Below are 19015 nucleotides of genomic sequence, written 5' to 3'. Positions count from 1 at the left end.
ATGTATATATATATATATATATATATATATATATATATATAGTATATGTATCTGAAACTGGAATTTTAAGAGTGAGACTCATGCATTATGTATGCCATTCTATCTCAATGTGCTGGCTCGGTCTGCGATAATATCAACTGCACTGTGAAACAGTAAATACAGAGAGTTAGCTAAAAATAAATACATGCTAGCCAAGGAAAGCACACGATGTGTAATAGCTGACTTCCTGTCATACTTACTGTCAAACCCCATAGAAATGTGATACTTAAAATCCTCTGTACTCAGAGGAGCTGTGAAACCTCAACATTCCAAGGTAATTAATTTATGCAAAGAATCAGTATTGGCTATTATAATAGCATTTTAGTGGGATCAGCAGTTCTACATCTTGAGCAGTTTGCTGGGTATTAACATTTTATATTATGGGATCCAAGTGATTGATTTGTATGGTGTAGAAAAGACTTCTATTTTTATCTTAAATTCAACTTTAAACCCAAGCTGTGGTGGTTGTAACATATAGAATATAAAATATATCCATCTACAGTAAGTGTTAACAGTGGAGCTAAGAAAGTGCACACAAGCATAGGTTCCATAGTTTATCTGCTGCTCATGATTCAAATATTCACATTGATGTTCTTCTGACAAGCAACATCTAGCAGGAAACCATTGGCAGCAACAGGGGAGGCCACATAAGGCCTTTGAGATGCTGCAGAGTTTCCCCTGGCAAACAGCAAAGAAAAAAGGCTCTTATGCAATTCATGTTGTCTCCTAACTTTTCTCCTAAGAGATATTTTTTCCTCTTCTCTTCAAAAGACCTTTTAATGAAATCACCTAGGTAGGAGAAAACTTAGGAGATAAAGTGAATTAAGTAAGGACCAAAGCCTATTACATAGTAATAAGCCTACTGTATAGGCCTATTGTATTGTTGATCCTAAGGCCTGGTTCACATTAGCATTCCCTGTCTGCCTGATCGGATCCGAACCGTATACTGTTCAAACGGAACGTACGTTCCGCATAGCAATGCAAAGTCTATGCGGACGTTCACATGCATACGTTCCGTACAGAACGGAGCCGGATCAGATCCGGACTCCGGACACTTTTCCAACATGCGCTATTTTTCGGGTCCTGATCATCCGGCCCATGCACCCGGACCGGAGCCTGACTGCACCATCCGGAAATAGAATCCTGTGGGGAACGGAAAGCACAGAACACACAGGATACAAACACCTGACGTTCTACCCCACTTTCTATGCGTATTCTAGCGGCCATTTCGGATGGGGACACATGGGCAGCAGTGGAGCAGCAGTGACTAACGTGCTGGAGCTGTTTGGCAGTATGTCGGAGGTGGAGGTGAGGCCTAAACAGCGGAGGACCTGATTCTACAGGTGCACCAGGTGCACCTTCTGCTGACCCCAACAATTTTATTAGAGTACACGCTGTTTTTACCACACGGATCCGGATGGCAGCCTGATACATTCCTGATGCAAACGGACCGATCCGGATCCGGTCCGTTTGCATGCCAAAACGCAAGTGTGAATGGGGCCTAACTTAAAGGATACCAGAACCAAAAGACTCTGGTGAAAAGTGAAGGTGCAGTGGGTAGGAGGGTATAATCAAATACTTACCAGATCTCCTGCTCCCCTCCGTCACTCGCTGTTCTCCAACATTCAGACCCATTATCCTTGGCGACTCCAAACCCGGACATACTGCACCGCGCATGCGCACTATGTCCGTTCTGCTCCCCTGTGGCCGTGCAGTGATGTCACAGGACAGGAGTGTTTTTACTTCCCCGCTCCTGCGTCCTGGTGTGCATGCTCCACTGCAGTGAGCAGCACATGGTGAGTGGAGACGTGGGGGGACCGAGCATGCTCCTGTCCAGTGAAATCACTCCTGGCCACAGGGGAGCAGAACGGACATACTGCGCATGAGTGGCGCAGTATGTCGGGGTTTGGAGTTGCTGTGGATAACGGGTCTAAGTGTAGAAAAATGGTGAGTGACGGAGGGGAATGGGAGGCGTGGTAAGTATTTGCTTATACCCCACTGCACCTTAACTTTTTACTAGAGTCTTTGTGGCTCTGGTATCCTTTAATCAAGCTTTGGGATAATAAATTGCTCAAAATAAGTCTGCTATTACTTTACCCACTTTTTAGTACTTTTTTATTTGCCAGTTGCTGAAAAATTATTTTGTAGACAAGATGAAAATGTATCCCCAGGGATTGAAAGTTAGCTGAATAGCTGTAGTTGCCCTTGAAGAAAGCATACCTGTACATTTACTATAAAATAGTGGTAAAACTGACACATAGATAGTCACACTTATAATACTACATGTTTATATATACTAATACTGCTTCTCTAAAATAGTTTCTTACTAAGCTCCAATAAGTTTCACACACACACACACACACACACACACTCATATGACAGTGCATGTAGGCATGACATCCCTATTTCCCACTCCCATTAGATTTTAGATCTGCACCAAGTTGGAAGTTTTAATAAATTACATTCATAACATGTTTGGCCTGCTACAGCAGCCAAGTCGTACACCACTGTGCATGCGCTGGCCCAACAGTGCATCCATGATTGCAATCACGTAGTCAGGAGCCACACATGCACAGAATGCTCCTGTTCACAGGGGCTCGATCAAGGGTGCTCACCACTGGGCTAGTGCATGCATAGTACGGCGTGACTTGCACTTTGTCAAGCCTTGTAGCCGTGCATGCACAGAACACTCCTAGCCCCAGGAGTGGAATCAAGGATGCACCCTGCCAGTGCATTTGCAGTATTAAGTAACTTGGGTGATTCAGCTGCTGTAGCCAGCTGAACTGCTGAGAGAGGAGGAGGACTGGGAGAACAGCAAGGAAAATACAAGCCTAAAGGTTTGGAATAAACCCTAGGTAATTAAAAGAACAGTCTTGAATTTCAGCTCTGGTATCCTTTAAGAAGACACAGTTATATTTAGTATTGCTTTTTTAGTAAGAAGACTTTTTAGTCTGTTTTAGCCCTTACACTTGCCTAGTGGTTCTGGGTTATCATGAGATATGTGGGTATACACTCAGAGCGGACTTTTCAAGATATCATTGGGAAAACTTTACAATAAGCAGTAATACATAACAACCAATTTCATTTTAGCAAAATCAAAACCATAAAGTTATAGCATAGTGGTTCCTACTGGTGACTGTATTTTCCTTACTGCTTTGACATACTGCAATAGGATTAATGGTGTCACAGTAAATTCATATAATCCTTAATTTGCATTATCTTTTTGCACTTCTTAATGACTTCCATCTGCAAATTATATATTTCATCTTTAACTTGGATTACAGCATGCTCAATAGGCATCCTTGGCAGTGCTGGAGCACCGCTCCCTGCAATATTGAGCATGATAGAGGAGAATCGTTTGACAATGTGAAATGGTGCAGATGGTAATCCTACATTATCTAGTTTACCATCTTGAAACTGGCACCTAAACAGCAGTCCCATGTGTGCACACAGTAATTGCTGTGTTAATTCCTGTGAATGAATGGACCCAATGGGCAGTTAGCATGTGATTACGATATTATCTAGTGATTTCCGAGGTCAGAAGGTGGAAGAGTTATTAGAACAGACTGTCATCATTGTTAACAATGTTTCATTTCAAAATCTTGTTAAATTCCAGGGTTGTAATTATGCTGACTTCCATATTAGGAAGACAAGAACGAAAATATATGGCATGCGAATACTTGAAAGAAGCCATTTACATGCTCTGCGAAATAAATAACACATTTGGCTCTGAGGCTGGGTTCACATATGATATAGCGTGAAAAAGTAGCGCTTTAGGAGGGTGCGTTTGCAATTTTCTTTTGTGTTTTTACCACGTCTTTGGTGCTTTTTGTGCTTGCGGGTTTTTTTACGCAGATGCATTTTTATTGCATTTTGCATGCATTTTAATGCGTTTTCGGTTTGCTAATGTAAAACGCATATGCGTTTTGTATGCTTTTTTCATAACCACTTTGTCCTCCTTGACGTATAAAAACGTCAAGGAGGACAGGCGCGCTCCCGCGGCCGATCTCGCGCGTGCACGCGCACTCCCGGCCGCGGAGTCGGTAGCCACGGAATCAATTTATCGGGCTATGGAGCCCGATCATTGATTCCTCTCCCCCGCTGAAAAAGCGACAGCTTCTCTCGGAAGCTTCGCTCTTTCTGAAGCTGTGTCCCTCTAAGCGTACATTGTACGCTTAGAGTGACGTCATGTAAAAAAAAATCGAGATTGCCATCTTGTGGCCAAAAAGTAAAACTACAAGTAAATTCCCAAAAACATTACAATACACCAATATTTCCCCAAATAAAACACTTTTATATCCCACCCTCCCAAAAATGCCCACATAAAATGTTTAATAAAAAAAAAAAAAAAACATAAATATTTACCTAAGGGTCTAAACTTTTTAAATATCTATGTAAAGATGAAATATTTCTCTCTATTTTTTTTTATAAGCTTGTAAATAGTGATGTATGCAAAACAGAAAAAATGCTCTTTTATTTCCAAATAAAATATTGTCGTCGCGATACATTGTGATAGGGACATAATTTAAATGGTGAAATAACCATGACAAATGGGCAATAACAATACGTGGGTTTTAATTATGGAGGCATGTATTATTTTAAAACTATAATGGCCGAAAACTGACAAATAATGAATTTTTTCATTTTTTTTATTATTCTTCCTGTTAAAATGCATTTACAGTAAAGTGGCTCTTAGCAAAATGTACCCCCCAAAGAAAGCCTAATTGGTGGCGGAAAAAACAAGATATAGATCAGTTCATTGTGATAAGTAGTGATAAAGTTATAGGCTAATGAATGGGAGGTGAACATTGCTCGGATGCATAAGCTGAAAACAACTGAGATGTTAAGTGGTTAATTTATGCAAACCACTAGGAAGACAACAGGAAGTGGAAACACATCAGAGATCTTTACTTTTCAATTCAAAACGCATTAAAAAAAACGCATGAAAAACGCAATGCATATGCTTTACCATAGATTTTCATTATGTGCGTTCTGGCAGCCAGCCTACATATTATGCAACACTACCAGCGTTTGCGAAATGCATACTGTACAACCACATTGAAACGCAGCATCTTCTGCATCCCATAGACTAACATTGCTGCATAAAACGATAGTGTTTCTGCTATGTGTGCACCCAGCCTGAAACAGAGCCTAAAATATGTATGCAGATCAGGTGCCTGACTGCATCTACTACAGGTGTGTGGCTATACTAAAGGCAAAAATGTAAGCATATGTAAGCATAGCAGCCAAAAAATAGCCACCGTTCTCTTTAAAAAAGTATACAGTTTTATCCATATTTCTTCATGTTTTTCTAGCCACAGGCTTCCTTTAGAGAAACAGTTTGATGACACATGGCAGATCATTTTAAATTATTCAGGATACATTTTTACCTTAGTTATCCTGGTTTTAGTGGCAGAAATGCTTCTCATATCTATATATATTGGGGGAATAACATAGCAGTTATACACCTTGCCAGCCGTAAAGATGCCAGCAGCAACTGTGATACATTTTGGAATGTTATACAGGGGAGAGGTGATATTTTACAATGGGGAAAGAACCATGTTTTAATTATTTACAGCAAAGTGTTCCTTTAAGTACGTTGATCGCACAAATTATGTTTTTAAAAAATTAGTTCAGGCTTGTGATTTTTATGGATATTGTGTGCCTATAGACCATAATTCATAAGGTACTATGTTTTTATTAAAAGCATTTTTTCATTAGTATTTTATTATTGTTTTGCTGGCTGGATTTGCAGCGCTGACTTCCAATATTGGATGCTGCTTTGCTTAATTTAACAGCAGTCTAAGTGCTTTCATAACTCCTCCCTCTATCATATTATCACCCATATGAGGTAATCAGGAAGGGATGGACTATTTGTGGCAATTACTATAGCTACTGCTGGAAATTGCCATCATCATGTTCATCATCATTTTTTACAATTCAGTGCTCTGCAGCTTAAAGCTTGCTGCAGAGTGTTGCAACTAAGCACACAGTTAATTCCCCCCCTTTCCGCCCACCAACAGAGCCTCTGTTGGTGGGCTCTTATCGCTGCTGCAGGGTATTTGTTATTAGTATTCATTTATTTCTCCTTTTTCTTTTTTGATAAAAATGTATACTTTTTGCTTTTTTATCCCTTCCCCGACAGCCAATCACAACGATCAGCTCTCATAGGCATCAGCCTATGAGAGACAATCACTCTGTGACCCTCTCTAGGGGACAGCCGAGTGTCATGGCTATCTACAGTACTACGCTGCTATAGATTGCAGCACTGTACAATGTAAATAGACGCGGTTTCACCATCGAACAGTTTGATAGCGGCGGCCGGGGGACTATTGACGGAGCAGAGCTCACATGCGGTCCCCTGCAATCTCTTCCCCCAGGACTTGATGCCAATGGGCATTACGAGGTCCTGGGGCAGCCACCTTGTGGCCGTCGATCAGCGTTAGGTGGTCGTAAGGTGGTTAACATTCCTATACCCTCCTTAATGATTTTTTTAAAATAATAAAGAGCAGGGATGGTCTATGAGCTGCAAATAATTATCAGTTTATGCAGGACTATGCAAATGTTGTATACACATTAATCCAGCTTTAAAAATTGACCAATTGCATCCTACCTTGGCTTCATAACATTGATCCACTGTCAAGCCTCATACATAGAGGAGCAATGTTTTTCTGCTTGTTTTTACAAAACACAGACACACTCTGTGTCACTTATTACTGATATAAAGTTGTGGTGGCTGAAGCCTAAGGCCAACTTCACAGTGGTGAGTTGCAGCATAATGGATGCTTTGTAACACAGTTTGCCGCACTGCAATGCACCACCTATGCGACAAGGTGACGAGTGCATTGTAGTACAACGGAGTGTAACATAGTAATGCACTGCATGCAGTGCGTTACCACAAAACACCCACGTTAATGATTACAGTGAATCATACTTTTCATTGACTGTATGCTTCACTGTACCTGACACAACAAGAGCATAACATGCAGCTCCACTTTCCTGTACTGTTGCGTTCCTGCTGCTACAGGTAATGCAACGGTCACTGTGAGCACTATGTAATTTTGAGAAATACAAACAAGTATGTGTTGCACTCAGCCACTAGGAGTGTGCCATAGGCAGGCAAAGGAAGTATATATTGCAGCTGCTGCAGCAAGACAGGTCCCCCCAGGAGTGATACACCGGAGTGGTGCTATCTATATATGGGGCGACCTGTCCTGCTGTAATATATACTATGTAATTTTGAAAATGCCTGAATTCAGCAATTATCATCTTATGTCTGTAGGTAGTTTAAATTTGTGTATTTTTTTTTAGCTATTACATGAATAACTTCATATATATTTATGAAACAATTCAAAATTCTGCTCAATCCCATCAACATAACTAAAAGCATTATTGCAGCAATGTTTAAAACAACAAGCCATTGCCACATGGGAGCAGAAAATAAAGAAGAGTGCTTTTGCAATTAGAATGTATCCTAACATGTATGACTAATGGTGCAAATGTAATTTGGAATGCCCATACAAAATGACATTTCACTCAAGCACAAAACATTCAATATTTTGCTAATTACGGCTCGCAGTTCCTCTGGATACTGACACTCCCAGTAAGCTTTTTTTATTTTGTATATTTTTTTTATCTTCCTTGTTTCAGAGAGACTATTTGAAGTCAAACAATGTCCTCTAGTGGCCTCAAAGCACAATGAAGTCACAGCTGGAAATAACAGTTACAAAACATAACATAAAAAATGCCACATTCAGCTGGAACAAAATGGAACATTATCTTGATACTTTGGGAACAATGCAGTTCCCTGTTGCAATTGCCACCAAAAATTGTTGCTATAAATGTGTGCAGAAGCAAAGTAAATAAATAAATAAAACATAAAGACAAATATAAAAATATATTTTTTCTTCATTTATTTATTTCAATATGCCCACTGCAATAATATGCGTATGTTCCACTAATGTAGCTTTCACTTGGTCTACATATATTTTTGGCACGATTTCTCCGGAAGAGCGTTGATTTATTTTAGCTTTTGTTTAAGAGAACGTTGGCTTCTTTCGGATACTATATGTACTGTATAATAAAACAGCATTGTGCCAGATGGACTGGCAGAGTGTTCATCAGACTTACGCTTAAGTCCCAGTAATTTAGTTTCTTAGTTGTATTGATTGTTCTGTGTATTACCGACCTGCAGTTTTGGTAGAATAGAAGGGTTGTACGCTGAATTAACTGCATGGAAAACAAGCTTGTAATATATAGTCATGGCTTGTCTTGGCTTATTCTGTGATGCATTTATTTTAGGGGAAAGCTAGACAATCCAACAATTATGCCATCCAGCCTTTTACATTCTGTACTCTTCTGGCAAAAAAGGAAAACAAAAGTGGGTTAATAAAACACACACGCACACACACACACACGAGCGCGCACACACACACACTTGTGCACACACACATGTGCACACACACACACGCACACACGCATACACACACACACGCACACGTGCTCAGTGCACACACACAAGCACGAGCACACACACACACAAACGCACACACATGCACGCACGCACGCACACACATGCACACATGCACGCACACCCACACACACGCCCACACACACGCACACACAAGCACACACACATGCACACACACACGCGCACACACACACACGCACACACAAGCACACACGCACACATACACACACACGCACACACACAAGCACACACACGCACACACACAAGCACACACATGCAGACACATGCACACACACACACACACACAAGCACACACATGCACACACAGGCACACAAAAGCATGCACACACACACGCAAGCAAACATATGCACATACACACACACGCACACACACAAGCACATACACACACATGCACACACACATGCACACTCATGCACACACACACACACACACACACACACACACACACACACACACACACACACACACACACACACACACACACACACACACACACACACACATACACAAGCACACACATGCACACACACACACATGCACACACAGGCACACAAAAGCATGCACACACGCAAGCAAACATATGCACATACACACACGCGCACGCACATACACGCACGTGTGCGCACACACACCGAAGTCACACATAGACAAATTACATAGGAAGCCCACTGCATGCTTAAATAATGTTCTTCTATTAAAAAAAGGGTTGGGAAGGACAGGAGAGGCTCTGAAAAGTAGCAGAGAGGTACCATTTTTCTATGAGGGGTGATTTCAGCCAGCATCCAGGACACAGGCCAAACTACAATAAGTCTATTTATTTATGTCAAGCTTAATGCAAACCTGAATTGAAAATGAAAAGTAAATTTAACATACATATGTCATACTTACCTTTCATGTAGTCTACTCATCAATCTCTTTCTCCTCTTCTGCTTTCCTGTTTGTCCACTGTGATCAATGGAATTCTCCATTCTCCATTTTGAAAATTACCCCATAACAGCTTCTGGGTCAGCATGCCGTTAATATCGCCCACTTGAGCCATAGGGAAACATGGACATTACCTTGCTCATCAGTTGTCCTTTGAGTTATAACTGACAGCAACCGACATATAACTGACAGCAACTGATATATTTCAGTTGGAAAAATCTTGTCAGAACTGGAAGAAATCGTTGTTAGAAGCAAATGATGAGCTTCTGAGAGGAACGGAGGGCGAGGTAAGTATGCAATATTCAGTTGCAAGTACATTGTGTGTTTATTTTAAATATTTTATTCAGTTGAGGTCCACTTAAAATATAGGTTATCGGCAGCAGAACAAAGGAAATAGATTACATCAGCCTGTAAGAAAATGCATAGCCCTTAGCTCTCTCTGAGTTCATAGGCCTGGACAGTCCAGTTTAGGCCACATTTTGAGCCACAACACTTGGCGCAGAACTCACTGTTCCGCAGAACACATACAGCTTGCCCCTCACCTACTGTATACACAATCTAATCTCACATTGCACCTGTGCCTTCTCTAATTCCAAAATCTCACCTGGATAAAAGCCAGGTATGCACCTGGATGGACTGGTAGGAACACTGAGTTCCCTCTCTCACATTCTACAGTCCGGGGCCCTGAGGTAGCAGAAGAAACAGCAACAAAGATTTGCTTTTTAAATATATTCCAAACTCTTTACCTGGTACACATATTGCTTTTAAGGAACGATAACCCAAATAGTGGACACTCAGCCCTGATTTCATGTGCAGATTTGTGCAATACATGTTATACAAACATGTTGATTGTAAACATAACACAAGTTGCTCATTGCGTACTTTGCGTAAATGCGAGGAATATTTACTTGCACTGTCTGCGCATGTAAGTTTTATCTCCAGTACTTTATCTGCCTCATTGATATGGAATCACTAACTTCTTCATCCCACATAAATTGCTGTCCATTGTAGCACTCTGTAAATGGTGTATGATCTGCAAGCACATGGAAAAGTCCATAGACTTTAAAATTACAGTCCACATACATATGTGTAGGGCATTGCTGTGTGATGTGTTATTGTACAGCGCTATGCATTATTAAGCACATCACTTGGTAATAAATATCTATGACTAACATGTAAAAACACGTACAGTGTGCAATTTTACAAATGTTTAGGGCATCATATAAGCTATTTAGTTTGTGAATAATAACAAAAAAAGAAATCAACATTCTAAAGTGCATATAAAAATGAAAAAGGGAACTTGGAAGTTTGGGTAATTCTTAGGCACCCATGTTAATGGTGCCTATAAACCTAAATGTTGGTGTCAGATGTACTTGATAAAATAGCAGGCCCCGGAGCCAGTTGCTATTATAAACTGTGGCTACAAGATGGCACAAGATGCTATTAATATGTAAACCTATAGGGCACCCAAAATTTCCTGGCATCCGATATTTATCATATATAGTGCTAAAGGTGGCACTACTGCAGCCAAAGAGATCAGGCAACTGGAAATACATATGGCAGCCACCATATCCTTCTCAGTTCAGGTGAGCTTTAAGGGCTTGTTTCAATGTGTTAAACATAGAAGATTTTGAAAAGCTAAGTCTTGAGGGATTACTTGAATTTTGTGTTAAAAGTCAAGGTATATCTAACAGAAAGAGGGGGAGTTGTGGACAGCTGGAGTATTTTAACAGTATCTTGGAGCCATGAATGGGAAGAGAGTGAAAAGACATAAGTTCACTGGAGACGTGGAATGGGTAGTTAGGGGTGTATTTTTTATGAGGCCAGAAATATAGACTGGACAGGAGCTATAAAATGTCTTAAAGGCAAACAAGTTGCATTTGGTCCTAAGGTGAACTTTGACCAACTTAGAGCTTTTAAGATCGAAGGAACGATATGCATTATTGAAAGCACCGTTAAAGGGTACCTTAAAGATACCCGAGGTGACATGTGACATGATGAGATAGACATGGGCATGTACAGTGCCAAGCACACAAATAACTATGTTGCGTTCCTTTTTTTTTCTCTGCCTGAAAGAGTTAAATATCAGGTATGTAAGTGGCTGACTCAGTCCTGACTCAGACAGGAAGCTACTACAGTGTGACCCTCACTGATAAGAAATTCCAACTATAAAACTCTTTCCTAGCAGAAAATGGCTTCTGAGAGCAGGAAAGAGATATAAAGGGTCAATAGTTTATAGAATTTAGCTCTGACATACTTCAATGAATGTGTCATTGAGCAAAAACAATACCAGTTAAACCTTAAAAAGTAGATTTAAACATAAAATAAAACTGTGGAATATTTTTTTAGGAGAAGGAAGATAGATACAATCACTTATTTCATTAGTTTATTTTCTCCTTGGGTGTCCTTTAAGTGAAAGTCATGTGCCCAGTTCAACTTACCTGGGGCTTCGTCTAGCCCCTATAGACCTTCTGGTCCCTTGCTGCCCCTCCGCTCTTTTCCAATCAGCAGTTGTGCCCCTCAAAAAGCTGTCCAACTGAGCCAGTCCTGGGATACTGCATATGCTTTGCCCCAGCCGTGCGCCTTGTTGATCACACTCACGTGGCCAGGAGCATTCAGCACATGCAAAGTTGCAATGTTTATGATCTCCACAAATGCAGAATGTTCCTTGCCACAGCAGCACAATTGAGGAGGCGTGTAACCCGGGGCTGCGCATGCGGCTTTCGAATGGGAACAGCTGCTGAGCTGAAAGGAACAGAGGGATACGACGGCAAGGAACCACAAGAACTACGGGGGGCCGGAAGAAACCTCAGATAAGTTAAACTGGGCACAGTTCTCTAATTTCAGGTTTCCTGTAAGCTGCAGCGTTTATTATAAATTGTAGAGGTGAAAGTTTTGTTACTTGAACACCAGGTAAGAATATATTTTTAAAAAAAGATATTGATAGTAAGCTTTCATTGAGTTATTAAAAGATAGTCTTGGCGCAAGTTTTTAAATGTTGTAACCTTTCTGTTCTCCAGTGGTATACTGTATACTGTATCCTGGAGATACTGGAGTGAGTCAGGCCCAATGTGCATGTTTTTAATAATGAATGATGAAGAAAAAGGTTTTCTTCATAAATAACATCTAGGATTACAAACACATCTCCAGCCTAACACAATGAAATGATTCTGCAAACATGCTTTGCAATTTGTGCAGTTTCCAGGTGTGGAACATGAATGTCTGAATATTATTATTCTAAATAGAAGTCTGCATGACAAGGTCATCACATTAGAGCTCTGCATTGTTTGGAAAGGTTATAGATTGATTTTATGTTACTTGCGCCCTTCCACGTCAGGCTTGTCAACACGCGGACATGTGAGAGCACAGGCTCATATAATATTCTTTGAAATATATATATATATATATATATATATATATATATATATATATATAACCTCATTTCTGATTACTTGTTTAATCTTCACCCTCTTTATCATCTCTTTGTCTGTGGATCCCCACTTATGAGGTTTGAGAGCAATAAATGGTTTGGCCTTTTTCAGTTACTCCTAATAACATGCCACTAGAACAGGAAATCTAAAGATGACTGCATGCTAACTCATCAGACACCTGTCTCAGTTTTTACTAGAATTCCTTGTAAATAAGCATCTTGCAACCATCAGGACCAATAAAAGGTGTTATCCACTTGGCATCCTTGTCTATGCTACTCACATAAAAAGGTGTGATTTAGCTACAGTTCTTTTAGGTAATCACAGGTGTTTGTTATTTTTTTTTTCATATCACTATGCTTTTTCGATTAAGTAGTCCAATAGCTTATTCTGTGAAAATTTGTTGGTAAAAATGTGTCTTCAGTTAAGAATAGGGAGGGTCAGATTCTGGGGAAGCAACTTGAATCTAGGAAGACAGGAACCACAGTAATATTTTGGTTGTTCTAGTAAAGTTAATGGTGCTGACTTATAATTAATTTTGAAGCTTCCAAGCAGCATAATCAGATTTGCTACACATCAGCAAGGCCAGATTTATACTTTTTGTGCCCCTAGGCCAAGTATATTGTGGCACCCCTTTCTAATGCAGAACTTTCCCTTCCATTTCATTTGTAGCCCCCTCTTCCATATACAGCAACCTCTTTATTTCATGTACAGCTCCATTGAAAACCAGTTTGATTTTCAGACTCCTTTTATATGTATTGGCCTCTTTTTCATGTCTAGGAGCCCCTTTGGGTAGCAGCTGCCCAAGGCTTGAGCCTTTGTGGCCTTTCCAGAAATCCTTTCATGCATGTCAGGGTTACTAGCGGAAACATGTTATTTATTTTAAGACCTTGTAGTTTTTGCAAAAATAGGTTCTATAATGTTGATGGGGAAACATTTTTAAATGGACCCTGAGCATTGGGTAAAAAATGAAACATTGACTTACCTGGAGCTTCCTCCAGCCCACCGTAGGCCGCAAGGTCCCCGGCATCCTCATGGCTCTTCTCCTGGTCCAGGCTGGCGGCTCCATGATCAGACAACTTCGGCCCAAAGTCATCAGGTCTGCTTCTCTCTTCCTTAATTAGCATCCTCATGCTGGCCGGCTACACGTCAGATAGTCCTGCGCATGAGCGGTTCAATATTAAAGAACCGCGCATGTGCAGGACTCTCACAAGTGATGACACGTAGCCGGTCGGCGTGATGATGCATAGCCGGTCAGCGTGATGACGCATAGCCGGCTACCATGAGAACACTAATTAGAAGAGGGAAGCAGAACTGAAAACTTTAGGCCTAAGTCGTCTGATCACGGAGTCGCCAGCCAGGACCGGTAGAGGAGCCAGCAGGGCACTGGGGTACCTTGTGGCCTACACTGGGCTGGAGGAAACCCCAGACAAGTCAATATTTCATTTTTTTCCCATTGCTCAGGGACCCTTTAAGCTCATCGCCAGGTCAGGCCAGGTTATAGCAGGTTAAGACTTATAAGCTTTCCCTTGCTTCAGTCTACATTTTTTTTTCCTGAGTTTGTTGTGAAACTTTTCAAGTTTAAAGTGACAGTACACTTATACATTATCATTCAAGAAAGGAACTGTGTGGGGTTCACCCTACAAATGTTTAACCTTACTGCCCTGTTCAAGATATAATGCAAATTAATTAATTAGTGCTTACTAAGATGACTCTTAAACAGGCGTCCAATACTAGATGATAAACAGCACTCATGAGTAATCTTTGGAGGGTCTATACTCTGCAACAGGGAACTAGAAAACAGTGAGGGAAGTATCATTAGGCTTCTTCTTAGTTAAGTATATAATTGTGTATGGGCTTCAGCTTTGTTACAATTTAATTAGTCTGGAGAAACAGTAGGGGAGGATTTCAAATGTTAGACGTTTTTAGTTAGACTTGAATACTCTATGGCATCATCCTGATTCAAAACTTCTTGCTTTAACTGATGGCTAACATGGTACAATACTGTACTGCAATTTCAAATGTACACATGTTTGTTTTAGGTCACAGACTCACTTAGTAGTAACACAAAAGAAATATGTCAGCCAGGAAGCTATAAAAAATATGAAGTAAAACTTCCATATTTGTTTTTATCATTACAACCTATCAAAATAATGCAGCGGGTTGCCAAAAAAGTCTGCACCTCATTTAATCTTTAAATCTCTCTACACGTTAATGAGCCTAAGGCAAATATTTTTGAGTGGGGCAGTACATGGATCAGTGGCTTGAGAAGATAAATGAAGGTGTTTTTTTTTTTGTTTTTTTTGTTTTTTGGTGATGTGTGGACCCTTTTCATGATTCAATAGCCTGTCACATTTGAGTGCTTTCCTGTTTTGTTTTGTTTTTTTATTTTCATTGTACAGAAAAAACGCCTATCTACATCGTATATCATTAATAAATGGAATCATTCTCTTTGATACATTGTTGATTTATGTTTGTGCATACAAATCATATTGTGGTAACTTGAATTAACCAATAAGCATATAAAGGTGCCCATACACTCATTGACTTTCCCGTCCAATTCCATTAAATTCTCTGCATGTTCAATTCATCTTTTGGGAATTGATTCCCCAAAATATCAGTACAACTCATTTTTGATCGATTTTGACCAAAAATCGATTGAAAGTTTTCACTGAACAGGATGTACAATTTTGGTCAATCAGGGGAGGAACAAGGAACAAACCGCTTAGATATGAACTATCTCATAGAGAATCATTGTGTGAGCGCTTTCAGGGCGGTTTTGAAAAATCGCCTGCGCTTAAAAAAATAACAAAAACGCCTGCAGTGTGAAAAAGCCCTAAGTGTATGGTCAGCTTAAGGCTTCTGGTACCTTTTAACCTCCTTAGCGTTCTGGACAAGCTGAGCTCATTCAGTAACGCCAGAGGGCACCGCTCTGCCCTGGTGGGCCGATTTGAATATTTTTTTTTTGAAACACGCAGCTAGCACTTTGCTAGCCGCGTGTTTCTCCGATCGCTGCTGCTTTCCGCTGATCCGCTGCTACCCTCCGCATAATCAACGGCGGCGATCGGAGGGGTGGGAGGGACGCCGTAGTGAGGGGGGTATCATGTAGCTAGCACTAGGCTAGCTACATGATTATAAAAAAAAATTAGGTTAACAAAAACAATTCAGAACGCCAGGGAGGTTAAAGCAAGCAGAATTATTCAGTGCAAACAGGGCAACAGGGATGTAAACAAATGTTATCTATTGTAGGCAGAATTGAGTGTTTAATCTTTCTAAAGCTCAAGCAAAGGGTCACCAACTTTGATAGGGCTCCTATTTATTTATCTAATTCATTACTGTGGTCAGTTAGTGCTTTTTATGTATGTGTGTATGTATTTATTAATTATTGTTAGGACAATACATTTATATATTTTTTTCTTTCATTCAATAGGCAGCACAGCTAATCTAACCTGCAGAGCTTTCTTTGGCTATAGTGGTGATGTCAGCCCTTTAATTTACTGGATGAAAGGGGAAAAGTTTATTGAAGACCTGGATGAGAAACGTGTCAGAGAAAGTGACGTCAGGTAAGCCCACTAATTAAAACCATTTCAGCCGCCCAGACGTGAAGCTCACGTCCGGGCGGCTGCTCAGCTGCGCTCTCCCGCTCCCGTGCACTCCTGCGCACTATCGCGGGCGTGCCCCGTGTCCCCGCGGTGTTCCCCGGTAGCCCTGGGATCAGTGAAAGGGAACATGGTTCCCGATCACCGATCCCTGTCCCCCGCAGAAAAACCGAAGCGCTCACCCGTGAGGCTTCGGCTCTTCTGCCCAGCAAAATTTCCGCATCCCCCTTGCACTTCCGCATAGCGAGAAGTACAAGGAGGGAAACCAAAAATGAAGGTGGCCATCTTGTGGCCAAATAGTAAAACTACATCAACACATTTTTTACATTACAATTTACACATCTAAAAACATTAAAAAATAACTGTTTATGTCCCACACCAAAATATTCCCCAAGTAAAATGTTTAATGGAAAAAAAAATGACAATAAAAAAAAAGACATAAATAGTTACCTAAGGGTCTGAACTTTTTAAATATGCATTTGAACCCCCTTCAAATGCATATTTAAAAAGTTCAGACCCTTAGGTAACTATTTATGTCTTTTTTTTATTGTAATTTTTTTTTTACATTAAAAATGTTATAAATTATAAGCTTGTAAATAGTGATGGGCGCAAAACGAAAACAATGCACCTTTATTTCCAAATAAAATATTGGCGCCATACATTGTGATAGGGGCAAAATTTAAATGGTATAATAACGGAGACATACGGGAAAATAAAATACATAGGTTTTAATTATGGTAGCATGGATTATTTTAAAGCTATAATGGCCGAAAACTGAGAAATAATGATTTTTTTCCATTGTTAAAATGCATTTACAGTAAAGTGGCTCTTAGCAAAATGTACCACCCACAGAAAGCCCAATTAGTGGCGGAAAAAACAAGATATAGATCAATAAATTGTGATAAGTAGTGATAAAGTTATTAGCGAATTAATGGGAGGTGAAATTGCTCCGATGCATAAGGTGAAAAATCCCCGTGGGCTGAAATGGTTAAAATATAGCTGCACTTTATCTGATGAAGGGGACCCTCCATGGCTCTGAAACAATTGTCATGTTGCGCATGCAGTAAGGAATAATCATCCTTGAATACTGACATTGGTGTGCTAGCCGACCTTGAATCTTCTAATTAACATATGTACATTTATAGAGGGTAAACACATATGAAGAACCCAAGTTTTAGAAGAATTTAGGGTAAACTAGCTGACTTCCCGGGTAAGTATTTGACTGTTGCTGGCTCTGCCCACTTTTTCTAACCCTAACACACAATTACCTAATGACCTAGTTTGTGAGCTTTGTGGTCTTTTGCATCAATAATTTGCATTAAAAGGAAACAAAATCTGATTGGCTGTGGCTCAACCCCAGTCACCCTATGACCAACTATACCAGGTTTGAGGCTTGTGCCATTAATATTGCAAGAATGGCAGCAATTAAATATTCCCCTTGAAAATCAATAGGTGAATATTGATTGACTTTTGTAGGCTCCACCCTCTTTTCTGAATATTAATCCTATTCACCCAGTGACCAACTGTGAACAATTTGAAAACCCTACTATAAATATTGTAAGAATGTCTGCAGTTTACATTTTCCCAGTGAAATTTGTATTTGTCTCCACCCACTGATGACCCCGCATTGCCTAGGTAGGTATTTGGTTGGTGTTGGCTACGCCCACTTTTTCTAACCCAAACACACGATTACTCAATTACTCAATGACCAAGTTTGTGAGCTTTGCAGTCTTTGGCATCAATAACTTGCATTGAAATAAAACAAATCTGATTGGCTGTTTGTGGCTTCACCCCCTTTTCTAAATGTGAACCTCAGTCACCCAATGGCCAACTGTACCATGTTTGAGGCAGGTGCCATTAACACAAGCGGACCACGTGGCGCCACGGACCATGTGGCGATGATTGACAGTGGCGGCTCGAGCAGGTGCAGTAAGGCCGACCCCGCGGTTGGCCTCTGCACAGTGCTGGGAGACCGGGACAGTGGCGGGGAGCACAGCGTTCGGCGTGGGACAGTCGGCTGCCAGGGGCTGGAGAAAGCCCCAGGTGAGTAAACCTCATTTTGACAAATTTCCTTGATAACTCCTTTAAGGGTCTATGACTAAAGAAATTAAAGACAAAGGATCAGCAGGACAGCCATGCTGTATAGATTAAAAGGAAATAAATGCTAGCCTCCATATTTCTCCCATTTCAGATAAACTTTAATCATCAGAGTTTCATAAAATCAGAGATAAGGTTTCAATTCATTTTTTCTCCTAAGTTTTCTCCTATGGTTATTCATTGCAATCTAATGTGGCATTCAATTCCTATAGGGGCCAACACTCAATTTGATTGATATTAGTTATCTAGTTTTCCATAGTCCTTCAGAAAAGAGACAGTTTTGAGTACTATATAGTTGCTGGAAAACAGCATGTTCATTTTTTTTAAATGAAATAATACATTCACATAGGCTACATTGTAAAAGTTGAAGGATAATTAAGAAGGATAATTAATAACTGTTGCAAATTACACTAGCGCATGAAATAAACAGCAAAAC

At 40.3% G+C, this 19015-nt stretch overlaps 1 protein-coding gene across 6 annotated transcripts in view; it reads left to right on the top strand.

Annotated features, from left to right (window-relative positions):
• IL1RAPL1 (interleukin 1 receptor accessory protein like 1) overlaps positions 1-19015 on the top strand; it is a 1893014-nt gene that overhangs the window by 1774919 nt on the left and 99080 nt on the right. For all 6 annotated transcript variants that reach the window (XM_068265642.1, XM_068265641.1, XM_068265643.1 and 3 more), the window contains one exon: positions 16314-16446. In XM_068265642.1, the coding sequence (XP_068121743.1) occupies positions 16314-16446 (133 nt within the window). The remainder of the gene's footprint in view (positions 1-16313; positions 16447-19015) is intronic.

The sequence above is a fragment of the Hyperolius riggenbachi genome, chromosome 2, assembly GCF_040937935.1.
Source record: "Hyperolius riggenbachi isolate aHypRig1 chromosome 2, aHypRig1.pri, whole genome shotgun sequence".
Classification (NCBI taxonomy): Eukaryota; Metazoa; Chordata; class Amphibia; order Anura; family Hyperoliidae; genus Hyperolius; species Hyperolius riggenbachi.
This window is presented reverse-complemented; position numbering and strand designations above follow the sequence as displayed.